Source organism: Mchenga conophoros, linkage group LG15 (genome assembly GCF_057382185.1).
Source record: "Mchenga conophoros isolate Kocher_MC1m ecotype Shallow Benthic linkage group LG15, M_conophoros_male_GT1.1, whole genome shotgun sequence".
Classification (NCBI taxonomy): domain Eukaryota; kingdom Metazoa; phylum Chordata; class Actinopteri; order Cichliformes; family Cichlidae; genus Mchenga; species Mchenga conophoros.
Genome location: NC_140540.1, coordinates 40,421,462 through 40,448,675, shown reverse-complemented (window position 1 = coordinate 40,448,675; position 27,214 = coordinate 40,421,462). Strand labels below are relative to the sequence as shown.

General features: G+C 40.8%; 5 protein-coding genes across 8 annotated transcripts in view; 1 reads left to right on the top strand and 4 right to left on the bottom strand.

The window, feature by feature from the left end:
* rpf1 (ribosome production factor 1 homolog) overlaps window positions 1-3,391 on the bottom strand; it is a 4,800-nt gene extending 1,409 nt beyond the window's left edge. The window contains exons 1-6 of the mRNA XM_085246775.1: window positions 3,053-3,391; window positions 2,197-2,253; window positions 1,731-1,811; window positions 1,550-1,645; window positions 1,010-1,163; window positions 767-849 (exon numbers count right to left, since the gene is read on the bottom strand). Coding sequence (XP_085102901.1) covers window positions 767-849; window positions 1,010-1,163; window positions 1,550-1,645; window positions 1,731-1,811; window positions 2,197-2,253; window positions 3,053-3,280 — 699 coding nt within the window. The 5' untranslated portion in view covers window positions 3,281-3,391. The remainder of the gene's footprint in view (window positions 1-766; window positions 850-1,009; window positions 1,164-1,549; window positions 1,646-1,730; window positions 1,812-2,196; window positions 2,254-3,052) is intronic.
* Window positions 3,392-5,470: 2,079 nt separating this feature from the next.
* Window positions 5,471-8,799, bottom strand: LOC146558913 (deoxyribonuclease-2-alpha-like). Its single transcript, XM_085246996.1, has 7 exons — window positions 8,673-8,799; window positions 7,482-7,579; window positions 7,242-7,404; window positions 7,066-7,147; window positions 6,818-6,976; window positions 6,544-6,735; window positions 5,471-6,371 (listed from the first exon to the last, which is right to left on the bottom strand). The coding sequence occupies exons 1-7, from the start codon at window positions 8,688-8,690 to the stop codon at window positions 5,998-6,000; spliced, it is 1,086 nt and encodes a 361-aa protein (XP_085103122.1). The 5' UTR covers window positions 8,691-8,799; the 3' UTR covers window positions 5,471-5,997.
* A 1,974-nt stretch (window positions 8,800-10,773) lies between these two features.
* dnase2b (deoxyribonuclease II beta) lies at window positions 10,774-19,367 on the bottom strand. The gene is made up of 6 exons (XM_085245843.1): window positions 18,635-19,367; window positions 18,348-18,522; window positions 17,716-17,794; window positions 16,879-17,040; window positions 14,652-14,849; window positions 10,774-12,079 (listed from the first exon to the last, which is right to left on the bottom strand). The coding sequence occupies exons 1-6, from the start codon at window positions 18,739-18,741 to the stop codon at window positions 11,745-11,747; spliced, it is 1,056 nt and encodes a 351-aa protein (XP_085101969.1). The 5' UTR covers window positions 18,742-19,367; the 3' UTR covers window positions 10,774-11,744.
* A 1,496-nt stretch (window positions 19,368-20,863) lies between these two features.
* Window positions 20,864-24,492, top strand: uox (urate oxidase). The gene is made up of 8 exons (XM_085245844.1): window positions 20,864-21,014; window positions 21,469-21,681; window positions 21,798-21,914; window positions 22,064-22,142; window positions 23,436-23,622; window positions 23,736-23,859; window positions 24,072-24,155; window positions 24,237-24,492. Exons 1-8 carry the CDS (start codon window positions 20,994-20,996, stop codon window positions 24,309-24,311), a joined length of 900 nt encoding a protein of 299 aa, XP_085101970.1. The 5' UTR covers window positions 20,864-20,993; the 3' UTR covers window positions 24,312-24,492.
* A 35-nt stretch (window positions 24,493-24,527) lies between these two features.
* On the bottom strand, window positions 24,528-27,076 carry samd13 (sterile alpha motif domain containing 13). 4 transcript variants are annotated; one of them, XR_014888462.1, is made up of 6 exons: window positions 26,876-27,076; window positions 26,390-26,506; window positions 25,816-25,864; window positions 25,596-25,707; window positions 25,308-25,509; window positions 24,528-24,790 (listed from the first exon to the last, which is right to left on the bottom strand). XR_014888462.1 is itself a non-coding variant. In XM_085245845.1 (5 exons), exons 2-5 carry the CDS (start codon window positions 26,415-26,417, stop codon window positions 25,366-25,368), a joined length of 333 nt encoding a protein of 110 aa, XP_085101971.1. In that variant the 5' UTR covers window positions 26,418-26,506; window positions 26,876-27,076; the 3' UTR covers window positions 24,528-25,365. The 4 variants fall into 4 exon arrangements, 3 of the variants coding, with proteins under 3 accessions (XP_085101971.1, XP_085101973.1, XP_085101972.1); XM_085245845.1 differs by having other exon boundaries at window positions 24,528-25,509; XM_085245847.1 differs by having other exon boundaries at window positions 24,528-25,509; window positions 25,816-25,858.
* Between the last annotated feature and the right edge of the window lie 138 nt (window positions 27,077-27,214).

The window sequence follows — 27,214 nt, the reverse complement described above, 5'->3', positions numbered from 1 at the left end:
TGTGTTGGTTTTTTTCTTTTTAAAGAAACCAAAATGCAGAAGCAGTGTGTGAAACACCGCGTGCACCACATGATTCAGTGTCTTTTAGCAGCAGCAACATGAGGTATGTATTTCTACATGACTTTATGAGTCTCACATCATTGTGGAGTTCATACTTGTTCAGTCTTTTTCTAACTGGACTGTTTTGGACTTCAGATGTTTTACTAACCGAGGCCTGCAGTCTGAAATGTAGCTTTTGGCTTTTTTGCAGTGAGTCTGAGCATCGCACAGTCTGACCTTGCAGTGAATTTGCTGCGATGTCACTTTCCTGGGAAGACTTTGAACCGTGCTGAACGTTTCTATTTGTGAATAATCTTTCTCACAGCAGAATGACGGACTTGTATAGTCCTTCCAAAAGTCTCGGGCAGCAACAATTTCTTCTTTAAGGTCACTGTTGATGTGTTTTGGCATTGTGTTAACACACATCTAAATGCTTCTCCTTTTATAGGAGTGCCCACGCTGACTATTGATCAGTTAATCAAGTGCATTTTATCAGCTGCACCTGCCTGCAGGTAACTTAACCCCTGTACAAACAGTACACGGAGTAATATTACGTGCTGTTCTTCATCTGAGATTTTATCTCCTGCTGAAGACCAGATTAAATTTTTACTATGTCCTGATGTAAAACCTCAGAATTGAAAGAGGGTGTACTTTCCTTTTCACGTGTTTATAGTATAGGTGAGAAAGTAGGATCATTTTGAAAAAGAGTTTGGACTTATCATCTTGCCTTCATCTCCTTGCGTAGTCGAACACTGCTGACTTTGAAGTGTGCAGTCGGCCCGTCAGGTAAGTGACAGAGAACCATGCCATCTTTAATTAATGGTTAAGGATCTCGGCATTAGAAAACAGCTGAGTGCATCAAAGATTTCCATGGTTTGTGCAACTTTCATAATTATCAGCAGTATTTGGTCAAAATGAGACTTTTGACCAAAGAAAGAACTAGAGCTTGCACAGCTGCCTTTAAGGATACTGGGCACTTGTCGATCCTCATTGATGACCATGAGATAGGTGAAGTTCCTGGCGACGCACTGCGGTATGATCCTCTTCAGGGCCAAACCTCTTCTGTAGTACACGTGGGCATTTGGGATGACTGTGGCCAGCTGCTCGCAAAACCTCACCGTCCTCTGCAAGACACAAATCAGATGATGTGGCACAAATCACTGTGCGTTCAACACTTGAGGTGGAAGAGTGGTTAGCACCAAGAAGGCTGCCAACTATTATTAACTACTATGACAGTAAATCCTATTTTAGTGCAGAAATTAAACTAACAACAAAACCAGCTTCAAACGCTTACACAAAAGCTAAAAGTAAGCTTGTAGCTTCTGTTCTGCTCGATTTTGTAACAAAGTCAAGAATATTCAAATATGTAAAGAGATTTTTAGAAAATTCTTTGTTCTGCATAATATTCAAATGATCCAAAATTTACCAGCAAATTATAATTTTTCAGATTCTGCATATTTAATGATAAAAGAATAATAAAAATGACTGTAATGACAGCAGGAGCCCTCACCCCTCTGGGCCTGTCTGATGTTGTGATGAGCACTTTAGGATTTGTCAGCCCGTTGAAGTAGGCGGAGAATTCATCAGTCCCCTCGTCAAAAGCAATCTGTATATAACGTACACAAACATATGCAACTTAATCCAAATTCAGAAATAAAGATAACAATAATCTGATGAAGCCCAGTTCATACCTCCTCATCCTCTGGGTCGACTGTTGTCTCGTCATACACCCTCTGGTTTTCTATTGTTTTGGGGACCTCCTTTGGTGGTGCCTACATTGGAGACAGAATAAAATAAAGTACAAATAATAAATATTACAGCTGTTGCCTTATTTTATCCTTTCACTCTCTGTCACTGCTGTCTAAGCATAGAAGCCCAGATCTCCCTCTTTCCTGCCATCTCCTCAAATTCTTCCGGGGGACACAGAGGCATTCCCAAGCCAAAACATAATCTATCCAGCATATCCTGGGTCTGCCCCCCAGCCCCTCCCAGTAGGACATGCTTCACCAACTGCTTCCTTTTAATTTGGAGGACTAGTGGCTCTAATCTGAGCCCCTCTTTACCATCAAATCCCCACGACAGCAATTTATTGGTAGAATTAACACAGCCATCATAAAACACAGTCATAAGTGAAGAACAAACAAAGAGAAGACTCACCTTATCACCTAAAGCTTCACGTTCTTTTCTTCTCTTTTTCCTCAGCTGCATCTTTTGCTGAAATACAAATTTAGAAGTTAATAGATCTTCAAGGAGGTTTTCAAAGTTAATAAAGTGATTTATCGATTACTCCTGCTAGAACTGATCTGGATAAGCAGTGATGTTTTAAATAAAATTATAGATGTACCTTTTTCTGTGTGTCACAACTAGTAAACCTGGCCATTTGTTACCTCACATAAAATTTATTGTGATTCCATACAAGTATCATCAGAAGATGCACCGGATTATAACATAAATAACAGTATTTAAAAAAACTAAAAACTCTAAAGGCCTCACAATACTGACACAAAATAAATAGGTAACTAGATATTTACCAGCCTACTCTTAAGTTATTAACATTAACAGGTGTGCTTAATATTTATGGATGCAATGATTATGGTCCGACTTTAATATCAGCAAATGCTGATCCTAATGATTTTTGTTTGGCTGTTTTCCCTCATAAATAGAAGAACAAGAAGACCCACCCTGACTATACTTCACTTTAATGAAATATGGTGAGTGGTGAGTTAAGCAGCACATAAGGAGTCAGAGTCTAAATAAACTGGACCCAAGCAAAACAAGCAGCCTAACGACAGACGTAACATGTTGACGTTTAATGAAAAAACACGTGCTAAAACGAGACACTGATATTTTTATGTTGATCATTGTATTCTATTGTATTCTCTTACATTAACAGTTCTACTGAAACACACTGGAGTTTTGCTCACGTAAAACTGCTGTACCTAATAAACTGGCACGTGAGTGTCCCAAGTACCGGAAGCTCCCCCCATTACCAGCCATGACCCAGTATCGGTACCTTTCTCTTCTCCTGCTTGAGTTTCATGAACATGAAGTGTCTTCGCTGTTTATTCTTGATTTCTGACACACTGAAGGCGGGAGGAAAGGCAACAGCCAGCTCGCTCTTCACCATCTTCTTCTCCTCCCCCGCGCTGCCTTCCCCATCAACCTCCGCGCTCTTCTTCTTCGCTTTCTTGCCCTTCTTCCCTTTGCCGTCCTGACTTGTTGAGACCTCTGTAATGTCCATCTTGTATCTGCTGTCTGTTTTGGCTTGTTTCTCACGTGTGTGTACTGGAAGCAGCAGCTCCGTTCGCGTATTCACTTCCGGTGGGACAGGAAGTGGCCGAATGAAGACTCGGTGAAGAACAAGTGTGACCTCTAGTGGTGAGGAGGAGACAGAGTCCCACTGTAAAGTAGGGAAATAGAGCAGAACCTAAACACAGCCGTTTTTTGCAATACCCCAGCTTTATGTAATGTTCTGTCATAAACCCTCCTGATACTCGTCCTCCGACTCCACCCAGCCTACACGCTCTCAATTTCACCTCTCCTGTGCACTGTCCATGGCTTTTTTTGACCCCAGTTATTCAAACCGCTAGTCCTATCATCTTCACTGTTAACACCCGTCTCTGTCTGGCTTCTACTGGCTATCACTCCTCTGCTCTCCAGAACATACCCCCACCTCTCCAGGCTTTCATCCATCTACTTCATACTCTCACTGCAGAACACAATGTCATCTGTGAGCATCACAGTCTACAGAGACTCCTGCCTGACCTCACCTGGCCACCCATCCATCCCCACTGCAAACAAGAAGATGCTCGGAGACGATCCCTGACGTAATCCAAACCCTTGCTTCAGAATCAGAATCAGAATCAGAAAGGGTTTTATTGCCAAATGTTGAGCAGGTTTGCAACATTAGGAAATTGCTGCGGTGCACAGCGCAGCAATGTGCACCGTTTCTCGGTGCTCCTCGGTGGTGCTCCACCGTTCCTCGGTGCTCCACTGTTCCTCGGTGTTCCTCATACAGTATCACACCAGATCATATTTTCTACAGATTCACAAAAACATCACATGGCTCTTTCTACACACTTCATCCTCAGCACTCTCAAACCAAACATTTAATCTGTAGCTCTCTTTCTCAACATGAAGCCATGCTGCTGTTCCTTCAAGAACTCTTTCTCGTATCTTCTGATATGGCTCATGATCTTTATACCTTTGTAGTTGCTACGTCTCCACACATCACTGTTGTTTCTTGGAAAGCTGTTATAAATGACTTGTTGACCTATAATCTGTCAACCATATCTCTTATGAATGATATCAAGTCATTTAGAGCCAGAAAAAAACCTTCCTTAAAGGAGTTGGAAGCTGTAATCAGTGTAATCTGTAATCTTTTTTATCCAGGTAAAAAGTCTCATTGAGATTTTTTGGTATTTTTTCAGGAGTGAACTGGCCAACAAGGCAGGAGAAGTCACAACATATATAAACTCACAATCCTGTAAAGACAATTTAAGTGGCTAAAAAAGACTGAATTGATTTTTTTTTGTTAGAGCAGGTAGAGGCTTAAAAATAAATAATAACATACTCTACTATGTTTTTCTGCTTCTTTAAATAAACCCATACATTTGAAAATTCATAGATAACAATAATTATATTTTAGCATCAGAAATATAATTTCAGTTAAAGATCTAGCTCATAGTTAATCATTACAGAAACATACAAATGTTTTTGTAATTACAAAAACTCTTAATTTAGGGAAGCTGTGGCATAAACCTTACATTAGGTGGGGGCACAAATAAGAACTGCTGCAAATGCCAGATATGGCTCGATGGCACGCCAGTAAATGAGGGCATCTAAACTGAAAGCTCAAAACCGGTGAAATGACAGTGAAACTGTGCCTGTTCATATCAGTGATGAAGGTCTAACCATCACCTTCAGGACTAAAGGAGGAAGAGGAGGCTGTGATCATTTGACAAAAATGCAATTAAGACACTTTATGGTAAACTTCAGAAATAAGACCTTCCATTATTTTTGTCAGTTTTTGCACTGTTAAAAAAAGAAATGTTTTTCTTTTGTTTACCTCAGCTCCAATGACAAGGTGTTTTGCATTTAACACACCGCATCACAAAAATGAACAAGCTGGAAAGATTCTGGAAATTAATCTACAGGTGCAACATTTTGGTGCCACAGAAACAGCTGAAAGCTGAAAACCTGTTGCAAGCAGACGCTGCCAAAGAGGACAAGAACTGCATTTTTACATAGGAGGCGAGTGGAAGTTGCTCAGTGTCAAAAACCAAAAAATATAAATGAAAAAGTAGAAAATAGACATGCACAGACAAGCAAAGCCACAAACACCGTACTATCTGGCATTCCTCCTGTCCTTCCACTGGAACGTCAACATGCAGGGTTCAGGGTGTACAAAAGGCTTTTCAATGTGTGGAGCTGCAGCAAGAGCTTGGTTTGCACAGCTGGCAATAAGTTCCAAGTGAGCATTAAATCATTCACATTTAATTCATTTAGTTTGAAGTAACGGTGCACGGAGGACACTGCAGAGGACCCTGAGGTCGAAACTGTTTTTCTACCAGATATAGAAGTTTGTGTAATAAAATCAAGTTTTTAATAGTCCATCGATTTTTCTTAATAATGATAATGCCTTTATTTATATAGCACCTATCAAAACAAAGTTACAAAGCGCTTCACAGGACATGATAGGAAATAAAAACAAAACTTAATAAGAGATTAAAAAAATGAAACAACATGATCGAGACATTTAAAAACTCTGATTGCTGCATTTTGGTCCAGTCGTGCGAACAATGAAGGGACAAAAGCAGGCACTCTGTAACCATCTCTGGATTTCTTTTAGAAACAAACTGAACCTAAAGCTGCACGAGTCAAGACTGGACAGCTGAGCTGATGTGCTTATTTAAACGGAGGTTTTTATAATATTGGTCCAACACTCGGGTTGTTCCTTCACAGCTCTCGTCTACCAACAGAGCGTGGATCTTTACATGGTTCAAAACTGCGTATCAGTCCATAGAAAGCCATCCCAACTACTCTGTCATTAGTGCATATTGCTCCTCCACCTCTTTTCATCTGACTCTCCTCTCGGTTCATATCAGCGATGCAGATCCAGTCACCGTCTGCAGTCACGCACCACTTTGAGTGATCCACAGTATCACTGAAGGCCTTCCTGTTTGGAAGCTTTACTTCTTTCACGTTGTACACATGGTTAGGGATGCTTGAATTGCAGTTAGAAGGCAGACCACGATTGTGGTGCATCTTTCCCCAGCTCTTAACATACAGATTCCCCCTAATGTTTTTTGTAACAAGACCAGAGTAAAGATCTGCAATAGTATGGAAAACAAAACAGGAAAACAACACTATTAAGAGTGCGCTCTGCCCGTACTGTGGAGAGTACAGTGTGTTTTACTGTCAATCTACAGGGTCTTATGTTTGTGATCAATACAACATGAATTCATCCCTCCTGAAATATGTCTTCTTTCTGAAAACACTTACCATCACCAAAGCGTGTGTATTTTGCAAAGCTGATGAAGTTACGACCGCGTGAAGAAGTCAGCGTCGCCTGACTAAACCAGGGTTCCTTTTTCGGGTAGCAGTCTCGCTGTGCCACACACCGCAGCTCATTGTGAAAGGTTGTTGGGATTTCAAAGTCATACGAATAAGCATGGATGTACTTGAGCTGCACTCCTAAGAATTCAGATACAAGTTGTTAAAGTGCACTTTCACTAGTTCTACGAAACTGATTTGAGCTGTTTACCTGTTGACATACCTATTTCTTTGAACTGCTTATACGGGTAAGTCACGCACATAAATGCTTGAGCGTTTGCATTTCCATTATCAGGCCAGAAGGCTTTACTGCGATATACTGGAAATTTGGGTGTACTGTGTGAAAGCCAAACTCCAGACGTTTTGTCCAACAACACAACTCCTGTAGAAAGTCAGAAACACAAACTGAGCTTTGCTACATTTGGGTCTTTCAGACAGAGGACGCGTCAGCTGAGACAATGTTGTGCCCACCTTTACTGTGACCAAACGATGGAGGAGCAACATACGGCTTTGGAGGCTGGTCGCTGTAGAGTATGTATCCAAAGCCTTCGATCTGGATAGACGAGCAACACCACAACAACTCTGAAATGGTATTCAGATTATTCACTGTGCCATGCTAGTGAGACATATATCCTATAATACCTCACCTTTCTGTCATAGAAGTCAAAAAGAGGTCTCAGGGTGTTTGCGAGAGTGCCAGAATCACTGTTGATGTTCTCTTGGCTGAGTATCCATCCGTTGGTGCTCTCATCCATGTAAAAGTATGACAATCCAAGTTTATCCTCATTGGGACGCTTGTACAAAATATACCTAAAGAATGTAGATGAAGATGTTTTCTTATGCATTTACATTAAACCCATTGGCAGAAATTCAAAATGTCTACAAACCAGTCAACTTCGTCTCCTCTGTCATTCCTGCATTTTACCGCTGAGTCACACCCCTGAAAAAGGATCCCAACACTCAAGAGGAATCCCATCACACTGGTCTGAAACAGTCAAACATAACCGTTGCTAGAACCACAAAAACAGGAGGCTGTCTGCATTCAACAACACCGTCACAAAGCAGAAGGTCTTTAATACAGTGTAGCACAATTAAAGCCACCAGTGAACCTGCAGCTTCTGTTTAAACACTGATGAACTTTATCTGACTGACATAAACTTATGTCAGTTACGTCTTTACTTCTGCAAACCCTGCGAGCTACTTTAGACAGACGACTTAAGTTGCACCACTTACCACACATGTAACACGTCTCTGCTCACATCATTTACCAAACACAGCCTCCCAGCGTGGCAGCCTATGAAGTTACAAATTTTCCGTTTCTCCTTCTGACATTTCTGCCCCCCCAACACGCTTTAGTTTATAAAATGGTGAAAGATGTATCAGTTCATCACAGCGGCAATACAACTCAAGATCTACCTCAATCATTCAGTTTTGAGTAACACAATATAGACTCTAAACATCTCTAAATATGAACAGGGTTTACAGTCTTATCTGGAAAACTTGTCATCACGTGACCTAATCTGTGTTTGTTTTATGAACGCTGCATTATCAGGTTTTCTGTTGTGATCCCACACATCCTCACTTTCTTATTGTAGCTATATGTTGGACGCTATAAGTAAAGATCCTTGATGTAAACAATCTGTAAGTGTGTAAGACTTCTGCATTTCTGTCAAGCCACTTCCTCAGCTTACAAGAGGTCAGTCGTCCACTACTGAAAAATATATTTGCAAGTCAAACACACCATGGACATTGTATTATAATGCCAATAATGCCAAATCATGCAGCAGTATAAAATAGTTTGTTGCATTTTATAATAGCATGCTTATTGGTGGGTGTAATCTAGGGTCATGATAAATGCATCAATACTAGTTTCATGTGGTAATATTCTGTTCACATTGTGTTTGATAAGCTATGACACACGGTACTCATGTACTGTGTTTTTATACACAGGATAACTATGCATTTACTTTGTGTTCAGCCTGTTTATGTAAATAGATCATCTCAGTATTATGCAACACACCCGGGTCAGTTGTTATTATTTGTAGAATATATTTTGAAATATGTAAACATTTACTTACATATCTACTTGTTTCCATTTTCCTTCTCAGTGAGCTTTAGATGTGTTTCACAAAGCTGCTTTGTCACATCTACTGCTAACTGAAACCGTCACCCATATCTGCATTCGATGTGTCAGCAACAACTTCCTTGTTGCTCAAAGCCGTCACCATAGATCTTCCTTTTTTGTTTTTTACAATGTTGCCATGCCTGTTTTGACCAGGTGACGCTGTCACGAGGCTTTGTGCCGTCTGAGCCCTGCATGTTCCAGTTTGACTTGCTTTTTGAAAGAATATGTATGTGACTTTGTTTTTCTTATGTTTCTGAGAAAGTGTAGTCATTGTGAAACTGATGCATGGTTTAGCACAATCTCAATTACTGCAACCACATGGCAACATTTTAAGCATCCAGATCCTCAATCAGTTAACAAAATTGTTTGCTGCGCTCTTAGAACCAGTTTTCTCATGCACATAGTGTACATGTAGAAATATGTCAGAGTCAGGTGAAAAAGAAAGTTCAGTTCAAGTAAAAAATGGACTTAGACCCTTAGCTTGTCTTATCATTACATAAATACAATTTGAGATGAACAAGAACATTTTTTATTGAACTAAAACAAAACCAGAATTCGGAAACAGCGTGCAAAAAAAATAATTCTCCACCTTTACCAGCAATAAGTTGACATAATCATTTTCTGTATGACTTTATCAGTCTTTCACGTCACTGTGGAGTCATTTTAACCCACTTTTCTTTACAACATTTCCTCAGTTCACTGAGGTTTGTGGGCATTTGTTGCACAGCTTTCTCAAAGTCACGCCACAGTATTTCAGTCAGGTTGACTGCCTGGATTGAGATTTGGCCACCGTGATTTATTTATTTATTTTTACACTCATTCTGTTCTTGATTTGCTGCTTTGAATATGGTTGTTGTCCTGTTGCATCACCCGATCTCAACCTAGTCCAAGCTGTCAGGCAGACGACCTCAGACCTTCATCGTCCACTCGGTGACTGGAAGAAGCCCAGATCCTGTCATCACCTGTCTACCTCCATGCTTGATAGGTGACATGATCTGTTTGTGCTGATATGCTATGTTTGGTTTTTGCCAAAAATGGCGCTGTGCATTATGGACAAACATGTCCACTTTGGCCTTGTCTGTCCAAAGGACACTGTTCTAGAAGTCTTGTGGTTTATTCAGAGGCAACATTGTAAAGCTAAGCTGTTCAGTTCAGAGAGAAAAGGCTTTTTCTTTTTCTAAGCAACAAAACGACTGAATGTATAACTTGTATTCATGGCTTGCTGAGCAAGCACGGCTTGTTTTCTAACTGTGCTGCCATGAACTTTAAAAATCTGCCATGGTAACCGAGGCCTGTAGAGCAGGAGATGTAGCTCACGAGTGTTTTGCAGTTTCTCTGCGCACTGAACAGTCTGACCTTGGGGTGAATTTGCTTCGATATCCACTGTTGGGAAGATTGTCAGCTGTCTTAAACATTTTCCATTTTCTCACTGTATAATTTCTCATATCTCTTCCCAGATTGATGAGCAGAAACATTTGCTTCTCTATCATTGCTGATGTTTTCTTTCTTGCCATTATGTTACCTGATCTTACCTTCTTAACTCCTATGAAAGCATTGAGAGCATACTGAGTTCTTCATTTGCTGTTTCTGCATTTTGACTTAGTTTTCTTCACCTTTGTTCATTTGACACTGTATTAACTTAATTTTAAGACCTGCTGAGGACCAGATGTGTTTTTTAAATATGCCCCTGATAAACAAAAGCTTGTTGTTGAAAGAGGCTGTACTCTCCTTTTCACACGACTGTCTATAATACATATTACTTATTGCACTTTACTGGATTTTAGTTGTACTCTTTCTTCTCTACTGCCTGCTCTAGTTTGCATGAGTAGTATCGAATTGTAGATAGTTGGAAAATCATTTGAATGAATTGTATGAGTCACCTGGTCTGGCCAGTAGGTGACACTATTTACCCCAAACACTAAACGCACACACAGTTACAGGCCAAGTGCCTCTTCAGTGGAAATAGAAACTGAACAAACATGATGATGACTACTCCAGAGGCACCAAATAAAACAAAATAAAATAAAATAGATTCCATTAGACTACATGTACCTCAGTCTCACTGAGCAGTAGACCAGATTTTAATGTTGTCAGTCTTTATTATGTTGCACATCATACTACAACATATGGTTCCATATATTTATTGCAGAACTTATAAAACGTAAAAACAACTTCAAATATGTAGCATCATAACACAAGTGCACACACTGTGCTAAAATAATATGAATACAAACACCCAAAGATTCAAAAGAAAATTACAAAACCTTTTATCTGTAGCACTAATAGTGTTATAGTTTCATCTCTGCTGGATGAAAGGAAGCGACATAGATCAATGATTTTGTCTCTTGCTCCTTTTGTAAAAGGAACAAGACATTGTGCAGACATTGTGCAGACATGGTTGTTTAAACACACAGCCGCTGACATCTCCTGAAACAATGTGCGGCTGTGATCTACAGTCTTACTAACCTTATTTCTGTTTTGTTTTATTGAATTGAAAGTATTATTTTTTTAAATCTATTTATACTTGTGGGCTGCTGGTTCCATACAGCTGCTTTAACTCAAACAAAGGTGGATAACTAAGTGTATCCACCACATAATTAACATGCAGTCACTGCTATTTTTCAAAAGCTTATTCACCAGTTTAAATTGTAAATACATTATTATTGGTCGCAGCAGATGGCCCCGCCCCTCCCTGAGCCTGGTTCTGCTGGAGGTTTCTTCCTGTTAAAAGGGAGTTTTTCCTTCCCACTGTCGCCAAAGTGCTTGATCATAAGGTGTCATATGATTGTTGTATGTATTGTTGTAGGGTCGACCTTACAATATAAAGCACCTTCGGGTGACTGTTGTTGTGATTTGGAGCTGTATATATAAAACTGAATTCAATTATACACATACATTATTATATGTGAGTCTCTATGTTACTTCTACATAGCAGTCAACCCTGGAGACAGAATCATAGTGTCTCGCTCTGCCACTGTCAGCCAGTGTCACACTGATTCTTAATCACTTTGCTTTTCCTTCTCAATTAGCACTGAATGTACCAATCCACCACCTGCCTGAAGGCCTTATAAATCAAAGGGTTGGAGGAACAGATCAGACCGCCACCTCGCCACAGCTGGCCCATCTCTCTGTTTAGGTCTCCCAGGCAGGTCACCTGGTCCTCATAAAGTCGTGACACGCACCACTTTGAGTGGTCGTAGTGCGAATAAAACAGGATTGATCTGGGAAGCTGGATTTTCTTAATGTTCATGGTGTGTTTGGCCAGTGAGCAGTTGGAGGGCAGGTCGTGACCTTGTCTCTGCCAGGACTCCACTAAAAGGTCGGCGCCCAGTTCCTGAGCCACCCAGCCTGTGTAGATATCTGAATGAAAGCCAACAGAAAAACATGTCAGGTACTAGAGTAGTCTGTACTCGAATCATTGTGCTAAATGAAACGTATAATGTTTTTATACCATTAAATAGCATTTTTCAAGTTGTTTTGGCAATTTGCCAAATTATATGAGAATAAAGGAAATGCAAACGTGATAAGCTCACACTTCCTTTTGCATTATGTATGATTATGGTAAAATAAATACATTGTGAGCTCTGTGTTGTTTTCATGCATAAATAAACCTTTGTGTGGAGAGCCTATGACTCTCTCCCCCACCGATGTAGGAGCGGTGCTGAGCGGTGCTGAGCAGGATCAATGTCCACAAGGCTGCAGGCCCTGATGGCATCCCCGGGCGTGTTCTCAGAGCGTGTTCTGGGGAGCTTGCAGGAGTGCTGACAGACATATTCAATCTGTCCTTGGCCCACGCTGTGGTACCGGCCTGCTTCAAATCCACCTCCATCGTCCCGACACCCAAAAACTCCAACCCATCTTGCCTCAATGATTACCGCCCAGTAGCACTCACCCCCATCATCACTAAGTGCTTAGAGCGACTGGTCCTAGCACACTTCAAATCCTGTCTCCCCCCCACCCTGGACCCCCACCAATTCGCATACCGCCGGAACAGGAGCACAGAGGATGCAGTCTCCATCGCACTGCACTCTGTCCTCTCACACCTGGACAACAACAACACCTACGCCAGAATGCTGTTTATAGACTTCAGTTCAGCGTTCAATACAATCCACCCCTCACAACTCATCAGGAAACTGACAGACCTGGGCATCAGTTCCCTCATCTGCAAATGGTTACTAGACTTCCTGACCAACCGCCCCCAACATGTCCGGCTGGATAACCGCTGCTCATCTACAATCATGATGAACACCGGTGTACCACAAGGATGTGTGATGAGCCCTTTCCTCTACTCCCTCTTCACCCATGACTGCAGACCTGCTGGTGGTTCCAACACCATCATTAAGTTTGCAGATGACACCACGGTGATTGGCCTCATCAGTGACAACGATGAGGCCGCCTACAGGGAGGAGGTGGATCGTCTGGCTGAGTGGTGCGACAGAAACAACCTGCTGCTTAACACCGAGAAGACCAAGGAGCTCATCGTGGACTACAGGAGGAATGCTGACCCACATCCACCCATCCACATTAAGGGGACGGCTGTGGAGCGTGTGAGCAGCTTCAAGTTCCTGGGAGTCCACATCTCCGAGGATCTCACCTGGACGACCAACTGCTCCAAGCTGGTCAAGAAGGCTCACCAGCGCCTCTTCTTCTTGAGGACTCTGAGGAAGAACCACCTGTCCTCAGACATCCTGGTGAACTTCTATCGCTGCACCATCGAGAGCATCCTGACCAACTGTATAACAGTCTGGTACGGGAACTGCTCTGCCTCGGACCGGAAGGCGTTGCAGAGGGTCGTGAAAACTGCCCAGCGCATCGCCGGAGCACCACTTCCTGCCATAAAAGACATCTACAGGAAGCGGTGTCTGAAAAGGGCTGGGAAAATCATCAAAGACCCCAGTCACCCATCGCATGGACTCTTCACCCTCCTGCCCTCTGGGAGGCGCCACAGGAGCCTCCGGACTAAGACCACCAGGTACTGGAACAGCTTCTTCCCCACAGCTGTCAGACTCCTGAACTCTGCCTCCTGACATCTGACCCACGTTAAACTCATGGACTGAACATACACACACCCACAATGGACAACTGTACCCTCAAACACAATAATAACATGGACTGAACCACCACTCACAACCACTAGCACTTTATATAGCCTCTGTAGAAACTATCTACACCCTCACTTATCTTAACTGCACTACTGTATAGCTCTGTGTAAATAATCATTCTGTACATTCAATAATCTTTAATCCTACAACTGTTTACAACTTGCATAGTTCCCATTTCTGTATAGCTGTATATCTCAGATTCTGTAAAGTTATTTATTTCATATTCTGTATAGTTTTTCATATTTATATCCTGTACATAGCCTGTACATAGCTTGTACTCACTACAGCCTGTACATACTTATAGTTATAGAATATTCATAACATACTTCATACCGTGTACATTATAACATACCATAATAGACCCATTTCTGTAATATACTCACATATCTATATTATTGCTAATATATATTGTAATATATCTATATCACTAAAGCACTTCTGGATGGATGCAAACTGCATTTCGTTGCCCTGTACCTGTGCATGTGCAATGACAATAAAGTTGAATTCTATTCTATTCTATTCTATTATTCTCTCTAAATAATAAAAATATACATATACACAAACTGAGAAACAAAATACTGCATGTAACTAAGATCCAAAAGTCAAAGCAGCTGTGAGTATACTTTGAAAGCCCCGGCTGGGACGTGATAATGCACGTCACTGTGCAGCGACGATAGCGTGTCTGCGCCTGATAATCAGTGACTGTGGTCGACGAGTGAAATGTGCAAACATGGCAGCAGGCTACAGGAAAGAAGTCTGCTCTTCTAAAATGTACACGATGAGCAAGTAAATGCCTAAAAGTTTAAAAAAGGGCATGCGGGGTATCTTACCATCCACAAAGTTTTCAGATTTAGCAAAACTGACAAACTTTTCCCCTCCAGCTGAAAAAAGCTGCTCCATTCTCTTATTGGAGGACAGCTGTGGTTTGGAGTCCGCACATAACTGGGCCAGCTGTGGCAGGTCAGCCGAGAATGCAGCAGGAACAGAGCAGTTATAGAAACGTGGGTAAAGGTAGACCAACTGCTTTGCTGGAGATTGAAGAGGAGAGAAATAAGAGATGATGTATATTAGATCAGAATCAGAATCAGAATCAGAATACTTTATTGATCCCTGGGGGAAATTATTTTTTGTTACAGTGCTCCATTTTAAACCAACATTAAGACAAGACAGGCAATACGCTAACTAAGAATAGTACAATATATACATATATATACATACATACATACATAAGTCACTCATAAATAAATAGTTGGAAAAGAAACATGTGTAGTTGTAGCAGCAAACAGTGTGTTAAGTGGATGCGTTGTACAGGGAGATGGCCACAGGCAGGAATGATTTCCTGTGTCGTTCAGTGGTGCTTTTCGGTAATCTCAGTCTCTCACTGAACGAGCTCCTGTGACTGACCAGCATGTCATGGAGTGGGTGGGAGGTGTTATCCAACATTGTCTTTATCTTGGACAGCATCCGCCTCTCCGACACCACCTTGAGGGAGTCCAGCTCCATCCCCACAACATTACTGGCCTTACGGATCAGTTTATTAAGTCTGTTGGCATCTGCGACCCTCAGCCTGCTCCCCCAGCATGCAACAGCATAGAGGATCGCACTGGCCACCACAGACTCATAGAAAATCCTCAGCATTTTCTGGCAGATGTTGAAGGACCTCAGTCGCCTCAAAAAATAGAGACGACTCTGGCCCTTCCTGTAAAGTGCTGTGGTGTTTTTAGCCCAGTCCAGTTTATTGTCAATGTGTACTCCAAGGTATTTATAGTCCTCCACAATGTCAACACTGACCCCCTGGATTGAAACAGGGGTCAAGTGTTTCCTGGTCTTCCTGAAGTCCACGATCAGTTCCTTGGTCTTTGCCACGTTGAGCTGCAGATGATTCTGCTCACACCACGTGACAAAGGAGTCGACCACAGCCCGGTACTCTGTCTCATCATCCCTGCTGATGCATCCAACCTGCTGATGGTCGTATAGCGAGAGTATTCCTTACAGCCGCAATGAGCATTTACGATAATGACACTGATGTTGATTCTTTACTGTTAGTCTCATCAAGTTTATTAATTAAATTCTTGGCAAATATCGAATTTTCGCATTCAAGGCTTTTTATATAGCAGATATTACATTTAGCTAAATTAAATGTCCTCCAGTCTTTCTTTGTAAGCACTTTGTTGACACATTAACTTGGTAAAATGTGAAAAAATTGATTATTAATAAAAAAACATAGTAATTCAAATAAAATACTATTATAGTGAAACTGTTATGATCACCACAGAAACACAGAATAATTCCGAGTAGCTGAACACGTGTGAGGAAATCCCCTAAAGTTTCCCTCAGACACGCTTCGTAGCAAAAACAATTTCACAGGTTCATTATAATACTTGTGTGCAATGTGGGGTTTCCAAACAAAAGAAACAAATCACCTTATTAATAACCTTAAAATTTCATTTTACACATTTGCTCAGTGAGAAATCCAGAAAAAAGCAGAGCAGCATAAAAACTCCAAATAATTTAAAACTCTGCGCACATTTAAAATGATTTTTGAATCTTTATGTACCGTTAAATGGGGAGACGTGTATAAAACTGCCTGTAATTCAACAATTGAACAAACAGTTCATCACCTTGAATTAAAGCTGAAAGTCTGGATTTCACATCTTGATTCAAATTACATCGTGATCGTGAACGGAGGCAAAATTACAAAAATTCTCTTATTGTCCAGATGTTTAACTGTGTGTATGCATGTAAAAGAAAAAAGCTGATGATTGCTTTGCATTAAACCAGGGGTGCTGAATATAAGGCTCGGGGTCCAGAATCGGCCCAGCCGAGTCCGGCCCACCATTAGGCTGTGGAAAATGTGAAGGAGTGCATAATTTTGAACATTTACCAGGATTTTACAGTATTTCCTGTTGGTAAAGAATCTCCCTCATTCATACGACACCAAAGTAATTAAGTAATAGATCAACTATTAAAAGGGGTTTTTTTACATATTTGTAGGTTTTTTTCAGTGGGTTCACAGAAAAAAAGGAGATTTTCGCTCTGTGCTTCATGAGAGCTCACCTATATGAAGAAACTGTTGGTACTGGTAGGTCACACACAGTGCAGTCTGGCCATTGACTTTGCCAGACGACGGGTATAGGTACCCTTTCTCGGGGAAGGAAGGGAAATGGGGAATGCTGTGCGACAACCAGAAACCTTGAGCGCAGTCAAAGAGCAGTGCCCCTGCAGGACACACACAAACATACGAAAGTTGGAATAATTACACACAGATACATGCGAACCAGCACGCAGATGCAGAAAGATTTCCATCAGTTGTGTTGCTGATAAGAGTCAAATGTGCAGTTGGAGCTATCGGACAGATGGTCTTTGCCCGTGTCCTCCCCCTACAACACCCTATTGCAGGCAGAGGAAACCTAAACCCTATTGATTTTTTCTTTTTCCAAAGCTTGACTAGCAGTCTGGAAATGCATCTGCCGGTAACTGTCACAGACACAAAACATGCTGTAACTTGCACTGTTGCATGGGGAATAGTTGTGCACTTGTACATGTAACATAGTGTGGCTACATATATACACAATAACTACCTTAATTTAATATAACAGGTTCTTAAATTTGTCAAACTACCACAAATGTCCATTTTTACAGCCTCTCCACGTGGTATTAAAGGTGGAAAATGTAAAACAGACTTTCCTGGACATTCCACCTTTACTTTGCACATGTGTCAACAGAGTGAAGAAAAACTATGGCAGTCATAGCGCTGCTATATTTTCTGCTGACAGTGAAAACTCTGGGAATAAAACCTGATCAATCTTGTTGCGTGGTCACAATAATGAATAAAAGTCTTGAGATGAAAAGAAGAGGAAAGAAGCAGATTTCTTCCTGCCGACTGTACCGTACCTTTAGTGTGTCCATATTTTTGAATGTATTTCAGGTCTGGTGGGGCGTCGTTATAGAGTGCATACACTGAGGTGTTTGACTGCCAAAAGACCCCCAAAACAACAACATTTGTTATTTTATACAAGTGAAAGTTATTTATACAAGTTCTTTTATACAAGAAGAATAATTGAGAGGTGACATTAGGGACGCCCTGCAAAACCAAAATGCTTATTACACCTTATTACACTTTGGCTTACGTTAATGGCAAATGGAATAAGGGACCAACTGAAAGAACAAAGAAGAAGAAGAAGAATGCCACAATAACCAGCTAATGGCTTCATTCTTATAGCAAAGATATTTCAGAGAAATGTTTGTTTTCTGTCTGCCTGGGGAAACTGAACTAAATATTTCCCTGACACCTAGTTTATTTGTCCTGATTACTTTAAGATCTTACATAAACGCCAGACTTACATACACTCCAAACTGGTAGTTTGTGTTGTTTCTGACTGTTCAGTGTCAACTCAGTTCCTCATATTAAATAAAAGAGTTCCTACTCAGCAAACTGGCACGAGCATTATCTCTGATAATTCCCATTAACAAACTAAAGTCTCACTCATCATATAAAAACCCACAAAAAGACGGAATAATCTCACCTTGTACTCTTTTCCCATGTAAAGCTGGTTCAGTGTGTTTGTTATGGCTCCTTGGCTGGAGTTAATCGTGTATTTACTCATTTCCCAGCCTTCTTTTGATGAATCCAAGTACATGTACTCCACCCCACTGCCGATGTCATCGATTCTGTATTTAGGCAGTTTGTAGACGATAAACCTTAGAAGGAAAGAGACAGAAAACCACGTGTCTTTTCTTGGGAAAATTGAAGGAATTAATCATCAGTATGAATTTGGAGGCATTAATATTTAAAAATATCATATTAACTCACCAATCGACTGCCTCGCCTTCTTCATTTCTACATGAAATGTCAGCACCACAAACTGTGCAACACAAAAGCACAAAAATCTGTGAGGATAAACTAAAGCGTGAGATCATCCTGAGTGACTCCTGCAGCTGAAGTCAACACGGCAGCGACTGACGAAAGGGAAATCTGAAATCTGCTGCTTTCTGATTGTGAAACCAGCACATCTGCTTTTAGATGCAAAAATGGGAAGTCATGAGATGTTGTCACATGACGGGAAAATACTGAAATGACTCTGTCAGCAATTAAATGTTTCAGAATGTTTATAGATTTTTATTTTTTGCCAACCTTGACAGATCAGCTACTTTACTTGTCCTCGTATTATTTATATATGTACTGTATGTTAATGTTTTTTGTGTTGCTGATTTTTAATTATGCAAACTGCCCTCGTTACAGCATCAAGTACTGTTCACACCTGATTACTGTACTGGTCAGGTCTTAATTTTACAATGAAACCACATGTTGACTGTAAAAGGGGAAACGTCTCTTTGGTAAAACAACTCATAGTTGAAGTCTGACAAAGTCACATCTCTGAGCTCCTTTTTGTAATGTTTATAAGCCAAACTGGATTTCATAAGCTCATCCAGTTTATTGTTGAGGAAACTCTTTAAACATAGTCTTGGTAGCCGGGGATCGGTCTGCCAGGTGCTCCGCTCCTGGACGCCGCCCGGCACACAATGTACCTGACCCCTACGATGCCTCCTGCGGGTGGTGGGCCTGCAGGAAGATGGACCCATGTCCCTTTTTAGGGACTAAGTCCTGGCCACCAGACGCTCGCTCTCGGGCACCTTCCCTGGGCCTGGCTCCAGGGCAGGGTCCTGGTAACCCTAGGCGGGGTGAAGTGTTCTTCTCATAGGGGTCTTCTGAATCACTCTTTGTCTGGTCCCTCACCCAGGACCAATTTGCCATGGCAGACCCTACCAGGGAGCAGAAGCCCGTGGACAACATAGCCCCTGGGATTCCTGGGACACACAAACCCCTCCACTACGATAAGGTAGCAATTCACAGGGGGGTCTGCAGCACCGGGAGGAGGCCCCGGGGCAGACCCAGGACACGCTGGAGAGATCATATCTCTCGGCTGGCCTGGGAACGCCTTGGTGTTCCCCCGGACAAGCTGGAGGAGGTGGCTGGGGGGAGGGCGGTCTGGGCTTCTCTGCTTAGGCTGCTGCTCCCACAACCTGGCCCCGGATAAGTGGAAGACGATGGATGGATGGATCTTTAAATATATTCAAACGGTGAAGCAACTAAAGCATGTAGGAATAAACAGAAGAACTATTTTCCTCCTTAAGAACAAAACTATGTTAACGGGATCTTTAGTTCCTCAGTGGAAGCAGCTGACTGATCAGTCCTTTGCGCTGCGCACACGGTGCATAGAGCATCCTTCTATAAAGATATTCTTTTAAATTTAAAGCAAAGCACGTTCAGACAGAAAACATCCTGCATTAAAGTAACTGAATTTAAACTTTTAAACTTATCACTATTGTACATGTTGAGCTGAACCATCCAAACTTTCTTATTACTGAGGAAATGAAAAGACCCCTTCAAGGAGGCACAGATCTTGATACCAAGGCTGGTATTAGGTTTACTTCTAAATTACTTTTTCACTCTCCAACCCTACACGGGCAGGTTTGAAGAGCTTATTTCACTTAATTTCACTTAAAGGAAATCATCATTTAAAAACCTTATTTTTTATTTACTCTGATGATCTTTTTCTAATATTAAAATTTATGTGTGACATATGCAAAAGGAAGAAAAACAAAAAAAACAATATGCTGTCCACACAATATACAGCGCATTTGCGTAAAAACAAAAAAAGCATAATGTAAATGTAATTCATAAAGGTGGAAACTCAAAACTGTTCTTTATATTTAGAAGAAAAAAGTTTATAGTCTTTATATGAGCATAGGGAGTGCAAACTACAGTGCTGTACAGACTCCTAATTTCAGATGTTTTTGCTTCATCTACTGCATCTCCGTTTATGTTTGCATGTGTTTCAATAAACCTGTTTCTTATTTTTCTGGCAAAATATAAAGAAATTAGGTGTCGGTCAAGATTGAACCTGACTGCAACAATGAATTCATGTGAAATGCACTCACATCTTTCTCTTTGTGGCTGTACATGTAAACAGTGTTTGTGCGTGCCTCTGCATTTCTCTGAGTGGAATACAGTGCATCACACAGTACAAATAAAAGAGGTTAAACTTCAGCTTCCAATAGCCTGAGTGCAAAGTTAATGCCACCCTCTGTAGAAAGTCCTCCTCCTGTAGCAGGAGCCCCATTTACTGGAGACTGTTTGAAGGGCAGCAGGTAAAGAAGAGGAAGGCACCATGGCAAACGCTTCAGATCAGGTAACATTTCAGAAAGTTGTAGAAGGAAACAGTAAAACTTAAACGATAGAACATGACTAATGTTTCTGACGGTAGATTGATAGCACTGGAAATTATCTCAGGGTTCAGTGGCCACAGGGTCAAACCGTGATCTTTAAAGGTTAGTTTTTAAAACATTTCTAATTCCTCACAAAGTAAAAGTCTTTTTTTTATTTGATGTTGTAGTACTCGTGTACTTTCAGACAATATCTGATTTCAGATTTTTTTAATTAATGTTGGAATACGGAGATATATTTAACAAGCTCCTGCAAATGCACACGAGAAACTTCACTGCAAACTATCCAAAGACAACATTTTAAAGGGATAAGAAATATTATATTTGTAGCTCTAAGATGACACTGTGGCACGAAACACCTCTACCACTGGAAACTGTTTAAGTGTGCCATCTTATTACAACTATTTCTCACACATGCAGAAAGTGGAGTTTGTGCGAACAGGTTACGGCAAGAAAACGGTGAAGGTGCTGGTCGTCCGGAGGCAGGGAAGACAGCATTCTATCATTGAGGTGAAGGCTGATGTGGAGCTCACGCTCAAGTCACGCAAAGATTATCTAACTGGAGACAACTCAGACATCATCCCTACTGACACCATTAAAAACACTGTCCACGGTTTGGCCAAGCTCAGAGGGGTGAGTCTAACACCGTTTTGAGGAACAGGGAAGACCTGTTATTGCTATTTCAACTGCTAAAATATTTGTTATTGAGGTCTTTTACAGCCTGTCAACCTGCTTGTTTCTCTGTCAAGATAAAGAACATCGAACAGTTTTCCCTGGATATCTGCAATCATTTCCTAACCTCTTTTAACCATGTGCTGAAGGCCAAAGTTTACATGGAGGAAGCTCCGTGGAGAAGGCTGGAGAAGGTAAAACACAGGACGGTGCAGCTTCACAAGAGTTGACCTTTTTAACAGCTATTTGAGCAGCAACATAAATCAAGCGCACATTAACCCGATCAAATGTTGCAGGTGATAATCCATCGTAAAACATGACCCTTGTCTTTTTTTTCTCTCAGAGTGGGGTAGAGCATGCTCATGCGTTTATATTCAGCCCGGAAGCTTACCGCTTCTGTGATGTTGAACAGACTATCGGTGGTAATCACACACTCTCACAAAAACACGCAAACAGTGTATTTGCTTACATGCTATCCAAGCTGTCATTGGACAGTGACGGACTGAATACACTCTGGTTTATTAACAGTATTAATAATAATTATTATTATATTAATTCAAGTTTTGTATTTTTTTAATTTAGAATTTTTGTTTCCAGTTTAGTTTCCAAATTACTTTTGCTCCTTTTAGCAACGTTTTCATTGTTAGTTTTAATTATGATTATATGGAGGCAATTTGTCAGGAGACAAAATTAAAGCTTTTCAGAAGATCTTACACAAATACAGCACCGTTTAATCCCATGTCGTGATCCCAAGTCTCAATAAATAGCTGGACCAAAGTGTGGTTAGGCTGAATGTGTAAACACAGACAAGCACATTTCTGATATATTTTTAAATTAGTTTTCTTAACATACAATTATTTAAGTTTTTAATTTTCTTCCAAAGGTATAGATTTTTATTTAGATTTCAGTTACTTTAGTTTTTAAGTTTAGTGTTACCCTAAGCTGGACAGATGACCAGTCCATCACCAGGGTTACAATAGTTTACAGCTAAACTTACGTGTGTGTTGTCATACTTTTGTCAGACAAAAACACCCCAACCAAGTAAGAGGTTCAAACCTGGAACCTTCTTGATGTGAGGTGACGGTGCTAATCACTGCACTATCATGATAGTTCAAACTACAGCAGGCGTGGGCAACTCCAGGCCTCGAGGGCCATTGTGTCCTTGCAGGTTTTAGGTTTTTTGAACCAACACAGCTGATTTAAATGGCTAAATTAGCTCCTCAACATGTCCTGAAGTTCTCCAGAGGCCTGGTAACGAACTAATCATGTGATTCAGGTGTGTTGACCCAGGGTGAGATTCTAAAACCTGCAGGACACCGGCCCTCGAGGCCTGGAGTTGCCCACGCCTGAACTACAGCATGTAGGTAGGCCAAGATCTGATCGCTGAGCTCTGTTCTGCTGAAGAGGGCGTTCTCCCTTTGCAGCCTCCACTTGCTCAGTAGCCGGCAAATACATGTAAAAAAAACAAACAAACATCAGAGGTTAATGGCTGTCACAAATTACTTTGAGTCAAGTTTTAACTCTTGAAGCGTGTTTAGTAAATCAAAACGTACTATTTGACTTGTGGTGCAAATACTGTTAACAAAGGCAGCTAAAGCTATGACTAAGCCCTTGCACACTGTTGATCACAGGTTCATGATTAGCACCATTTTCATAAGTTGTTTGCCATGTTTCACATCACTCCACCCTCACGGGCTGATCTGTGCTCCACGCAGGCATCCCTGTGGTCCACGGTGGGGTGAAGAATATGAAGGTGCTGAAAACCACCCAGTCTGGTTTTGAAGGTTTCTACAGAGACCGCTTCACTACTCTGAAAGACGCCAAGGACAGGTTTTTCTGCACCTCTGTGTACTCGAGGTGGCGCTACAACAAGATCCAGGACACTGACTTTGACGCTGCTTGGTAACTGCCTGACTTACGAGCGTCAAGAAAGACCTCAGCTGACGTATACCAATATAGTTCAAAGTTCATAAATATAGTTCACATCTGAAGCTTTATATTCTTTATTCTTATAGGAAGACTGTGAAGGAGACGATTATTGAGAAGTTTGCTGGCCCCTATGATCGCGGGGAGTACTCGCCCTCAGTGCAGAAGACCCTGTATGAAACTCAGGTTCTAGTCCTGGATCGACTTCCTGAGGTACTTCCTTTAGATCGTGAAATCATCAAACTCAATCTTATCACTTTTTGAGATACATAAACTGTTTAGACAACTTCACAGTTGAAATCTAACCAACTCTGAGTCCTAAAAAAGGACAAACATGCAAATTACATCTCCACAGTTGTTGGAAATTGAATAAAAAGCTACATACTGTATATAACAGGCATGCTAAAGTACACATTTTCTTTTAGGTGGATGAAATAGAGATCATCATGCCCAATGAGCATTACTTCACCATAGACATGACAAGAATGGGTATTGTCAACAATGATGAAGTAAGTTCTGTTCTCACAAATGACCCTTCATATTCTTTAAATGATCGGGTTGTGGACATTAGTATCTTTTTCCCATCACAGGTACTCCTTCCTCTGGATAATCCCTCAGGGAACATAACGGGGACAGTACGCAGGAAGCAGCGAGCACGGCTCTAACGGCGCCCACAGAAAGAAGGCCCTGCTGGGATTTAAACAATCTGAGTGGGCCGTTTAACAGAAAGATCCATCTGAATTAACCTTTCAAACAAATATTCCAACAACAGCAAGTTAATATTTGTAGCCTGACTAAAGCTCGTGATGATGTGATGTGAATCCAAATAAAATGAAACTAAAGACAGCGGCTGTTGATAAATTCATAAACTAACATTGATCTTTGGTGAGAAAAGAGCACCATTTATTGCAAATCTCTGATTCGGATATTAAAACTCCAGTGTTATGCTGCACATGTACATTGGTCATACACACTTTTGAACAGTTGTCTGTGTGACAATGCTGAAAGCACCACAGGTTGATAGATAATAATAATAATAATAACAATAATAATATATACACATAAATATTTCCATATCAAGAGTCTCAAGCCTGAATAATGTAGATGTTCAGGAACAAGGTGGCTTTTGCTCGGGTCGTTGTGTCTGGGAAAACAAAGTGGTTCACGGTCACATGCTGAAGACGACTCATTGACTCAGATGCACATTTTAAAACATAGAAAGTTTCAGGGGGAAAAAGGGCAACGCACCAGAATCATTATCTGCATGTATCAAAGTCTTTAGATGCGACAGAACATACACAGTTTTCAACTATAATATAATCTTATATACAAATACTTATTTTTTTAAACCTTCATGGGTTAATTCACTTTGCACTCACACACATACACGCACACAAAAACCATACCTGCAGAGTATTTTCCCCAAATTTTCTTCTTTTAAATAAAACACAAAAAAATACAAAAATACAAAAAAAAAATCTCAAGCAGCAGATATAAGAATGGCTGAAAGGGTAAACGGCTGAGTGGACACTGTGTGCAACCCATTTTTGGGGTCCACGCTTATATAAAAAGAACACAAACAAAAAGAAAAAATACAGCATTCAAAAATCCTGTTAAGAAGCCACTGTGGGCTGAAAAGTCTCTGCGAAACGACGGCTAACCTGGGCTCTCCTGACACAATGATTGTCACAGACGTGGGTGCTGGGACGGCCTGCGGCGCTACGAGGCGTTGCTTTTCAGGTGCTGAGTCTGCAGCGGCTTCACGTGATACTCGTAGATTTTCAGTGCGGGGCCGAGCTTTATCGACAGCCCCGTCAGGACGTCGTTACGCGTCATCAAGAGCAGGGACTTACCATCAATTTCCTGTCAGATAAAGACAGAAATTCTAGTTTTCCCTAGTTTGTCAGCATCATGTGGCAGCAATTTTGAGCAGGAAATAACAGTCAAACCTGATCCTGGAAAGCCATGGCTTGCTCCTCAAACCCTGTTGCTTTGAAATAATTGACAACATCAGCAACTGCCCAGTTGGAAGGGTCCGGCAGCTGACCGTTCTCCACTGGGCTGTAAGGTGAAATTAAATGTATTCATCTTAATATAAAATGTATGCTTAATTTTAAGAGCAGCTTAAAATATCTAAAATAGTTTGTCAATCAACAAGATCCTACACACCTTTTGGTGTCAACTGATCCATTTGCCTTGTCTTCCATGTCGGCTGTAGCTTAAAAAAAAAAAAATAACAAGAAAATTACAAAAGCAAAAAGAAACTATTCAGTCAATTTGAAAATTACAAGTATTTTCTAAAATGCTTTTCATTTTCTAATTCTCTTTCAAATTAGAATAAACAGGCAAATAACTTCAAATGACTTGATACAGAGTGTAAAGACATTCAGTTTGCTATTAAAAAAAATATGCAGAAACCTGCAAATATTTTGTTTAAAAACGTGTAAGAATATGAATTTGGTGTTTTTTTTCCTTGCAAAAATGACACATTTTAATCGTGTGCGATCAAACTGTTCTCTGTCAGCTGGTTAACTTAACCAACTAAATGTCTGAGCTATTTTTTTTTACTCCTCTACTCCGTCAACCATTGTGATGGCAGGTATTTTGCAATTATACCGCTACCAACGGGTTACACAAGCAACAGAAAAGCCCAAACACCTCACAGAGGAACCTTACACGACTACCTGATTAAACACAAGCGTTGCTAGTTTAATCACTGACTTAGGTGTAAGGAAACACTTACGATCTTTAACGTTACAGTAATTTTTCATCAGACGTCTTCTCTCGGGGAACTTAGTGTGCTGGCAGTTGAAAAACCCTCATTGTTTATCTTTCGCAGTCTGCCATTTACTGGATGTTTCTGCAGGAAAAACAGTTGTACAGTAAATAACAAAATTCATTTAATTTAAAAAACCCGAAACACAGCTAAAGAACAAAACAAATCCAATCGTTTCTGACTGACAACGGGGAGAGCTGTAGTGTGTGAAAATGACGACCAAAAACTCACGTTGTTAGCTGTATTAAAAACATAGAATTACATTAGAAACATAAAAAATAAATAAATAAAGTAAAAAAAAATTACCTTATCAGAGAGGAGAGTTAAGAAAACAACGTTATGTTAAATGACGACAGATATTTAATCACTGCCACTTCGTATTCTGCGTTAACGCTAACGTTAAGCTACCAGGGGTAGTTAGCTAGGCTTGCTAATACAAAATTTAACAGTTACCTTGTTTTAGAGATTCGCGCTTTGACAGAAATGGCCCGCCCGACGTTTACACGTAGTTTAAATCTTAAAAAGTTTTCCAATAACTACGATATTTTACAAATTATTAAACGACAGCGGTCGTTTGATAAAATCAAGATTTAATCAAGTAAAGCCAACTAGCCCCCTCTTCATCGCTTTCGCTTCCATCACCCACAGGGCACCAAAGAATCATGGGTAATGTAGTTTTGCGTCCCCAACGCCTTGGTTTGCAGTTCAGTGAGATTAGACACTTGCTGATGATCACCCAGGAGCAAACTCACAACCAAACTTTTTAATAAAAAGAATTTATTATTGTGACAT

What these genes read in the sequence shown, in the direction of transcription:
- samd13 (XM_085245845.1), bottom strand. Translation starts at nt 26,417, where the DNA reads ATGAAAAATTACTGTAACGTTAAAGATC. An exon ending in TTACTGTAACGTTAAAGATC is followed by an intron (nt 25,865 to 26,389) that starts GTAAGTGTTTCC and finishes TTTTTTTTTAAG; the next exon opens with CTACAGCCGACATGGAAGAC. An exon ending in GGATCAGTTGACACCAAAAG is followed by an intron (nt 25,708 to 25,815) that starts GTGTGTAGGATC and finishes TTCACCTTACAG; the next exon opens with CCCAGTGGAGAACGGTCAGC.
- dnase2b (XM_085245843.1), bottom strand. Translation starts at nt 18,741, where the DNA reads ATGATCTCACGCTTTAGTTTATCCTCACAGATTTTTGTGCTTTTGTGT. An exon ending in GAAGGCGAGGCAGTCGATTG is followed by an intron (nt 18,523 to 18,634) that starts GTGAGTTAATAT and finishes TTTCCTTCTAAG; the next exon opens with GTTTATCGTCTACAAACTGC. An exon ending in CCAACAGTTTCTTCATATAG is followed by an intron (nt 14,850 to 16,878) that starts GTGAGCTCTCAT and finishes TTCAATCTCCAG; the next exon opens with CAAAGCAGTTGGTCTACCTT.
- LOC146558913 (XM_085246996.1), bottom strand. An exon ending in AGAGGAGACGAAGTTGACTG is followed by an intron (nt 7,405 to 7,481) that starts GTTTGTAGACAT and finishes TACATTCTTTAG; the next exon opens with GTATATTTTGTACAAGCGTC. An exon ending in TAAGCAGTTCAAAGAAATAG is followed by an intron (nt 6,736 to 6,817) that starts GTATGTCAACAG and finishes CTGAATTCTTAG; the next exon opens with GAGTGCAGCTCAAGTACATC.
- uox (XM_085245844.1), top strand. Translation starts at nt 20,994, where the DNA reads ATGGCAAACGCTTCAGATCAG. An exon ending in GTTTGGCCAAGCTCAGAGGG is followed by an intron (nt 21,682 to 21,797) that starts GTGAGTCTAACA and finishes TTCTCTGTCAAG; the next exon opens with ATAAAGAACATCGAACAGTT. An exon ending in ACTGACTTTGACGCTGCTTG is followed by an intron (nt 23,623 to 23,735) that starts GTAACTGCCTGA and finishes TTATTCTTATAG; the next exon opens with GAAGACTGTGAAGGAGACGA.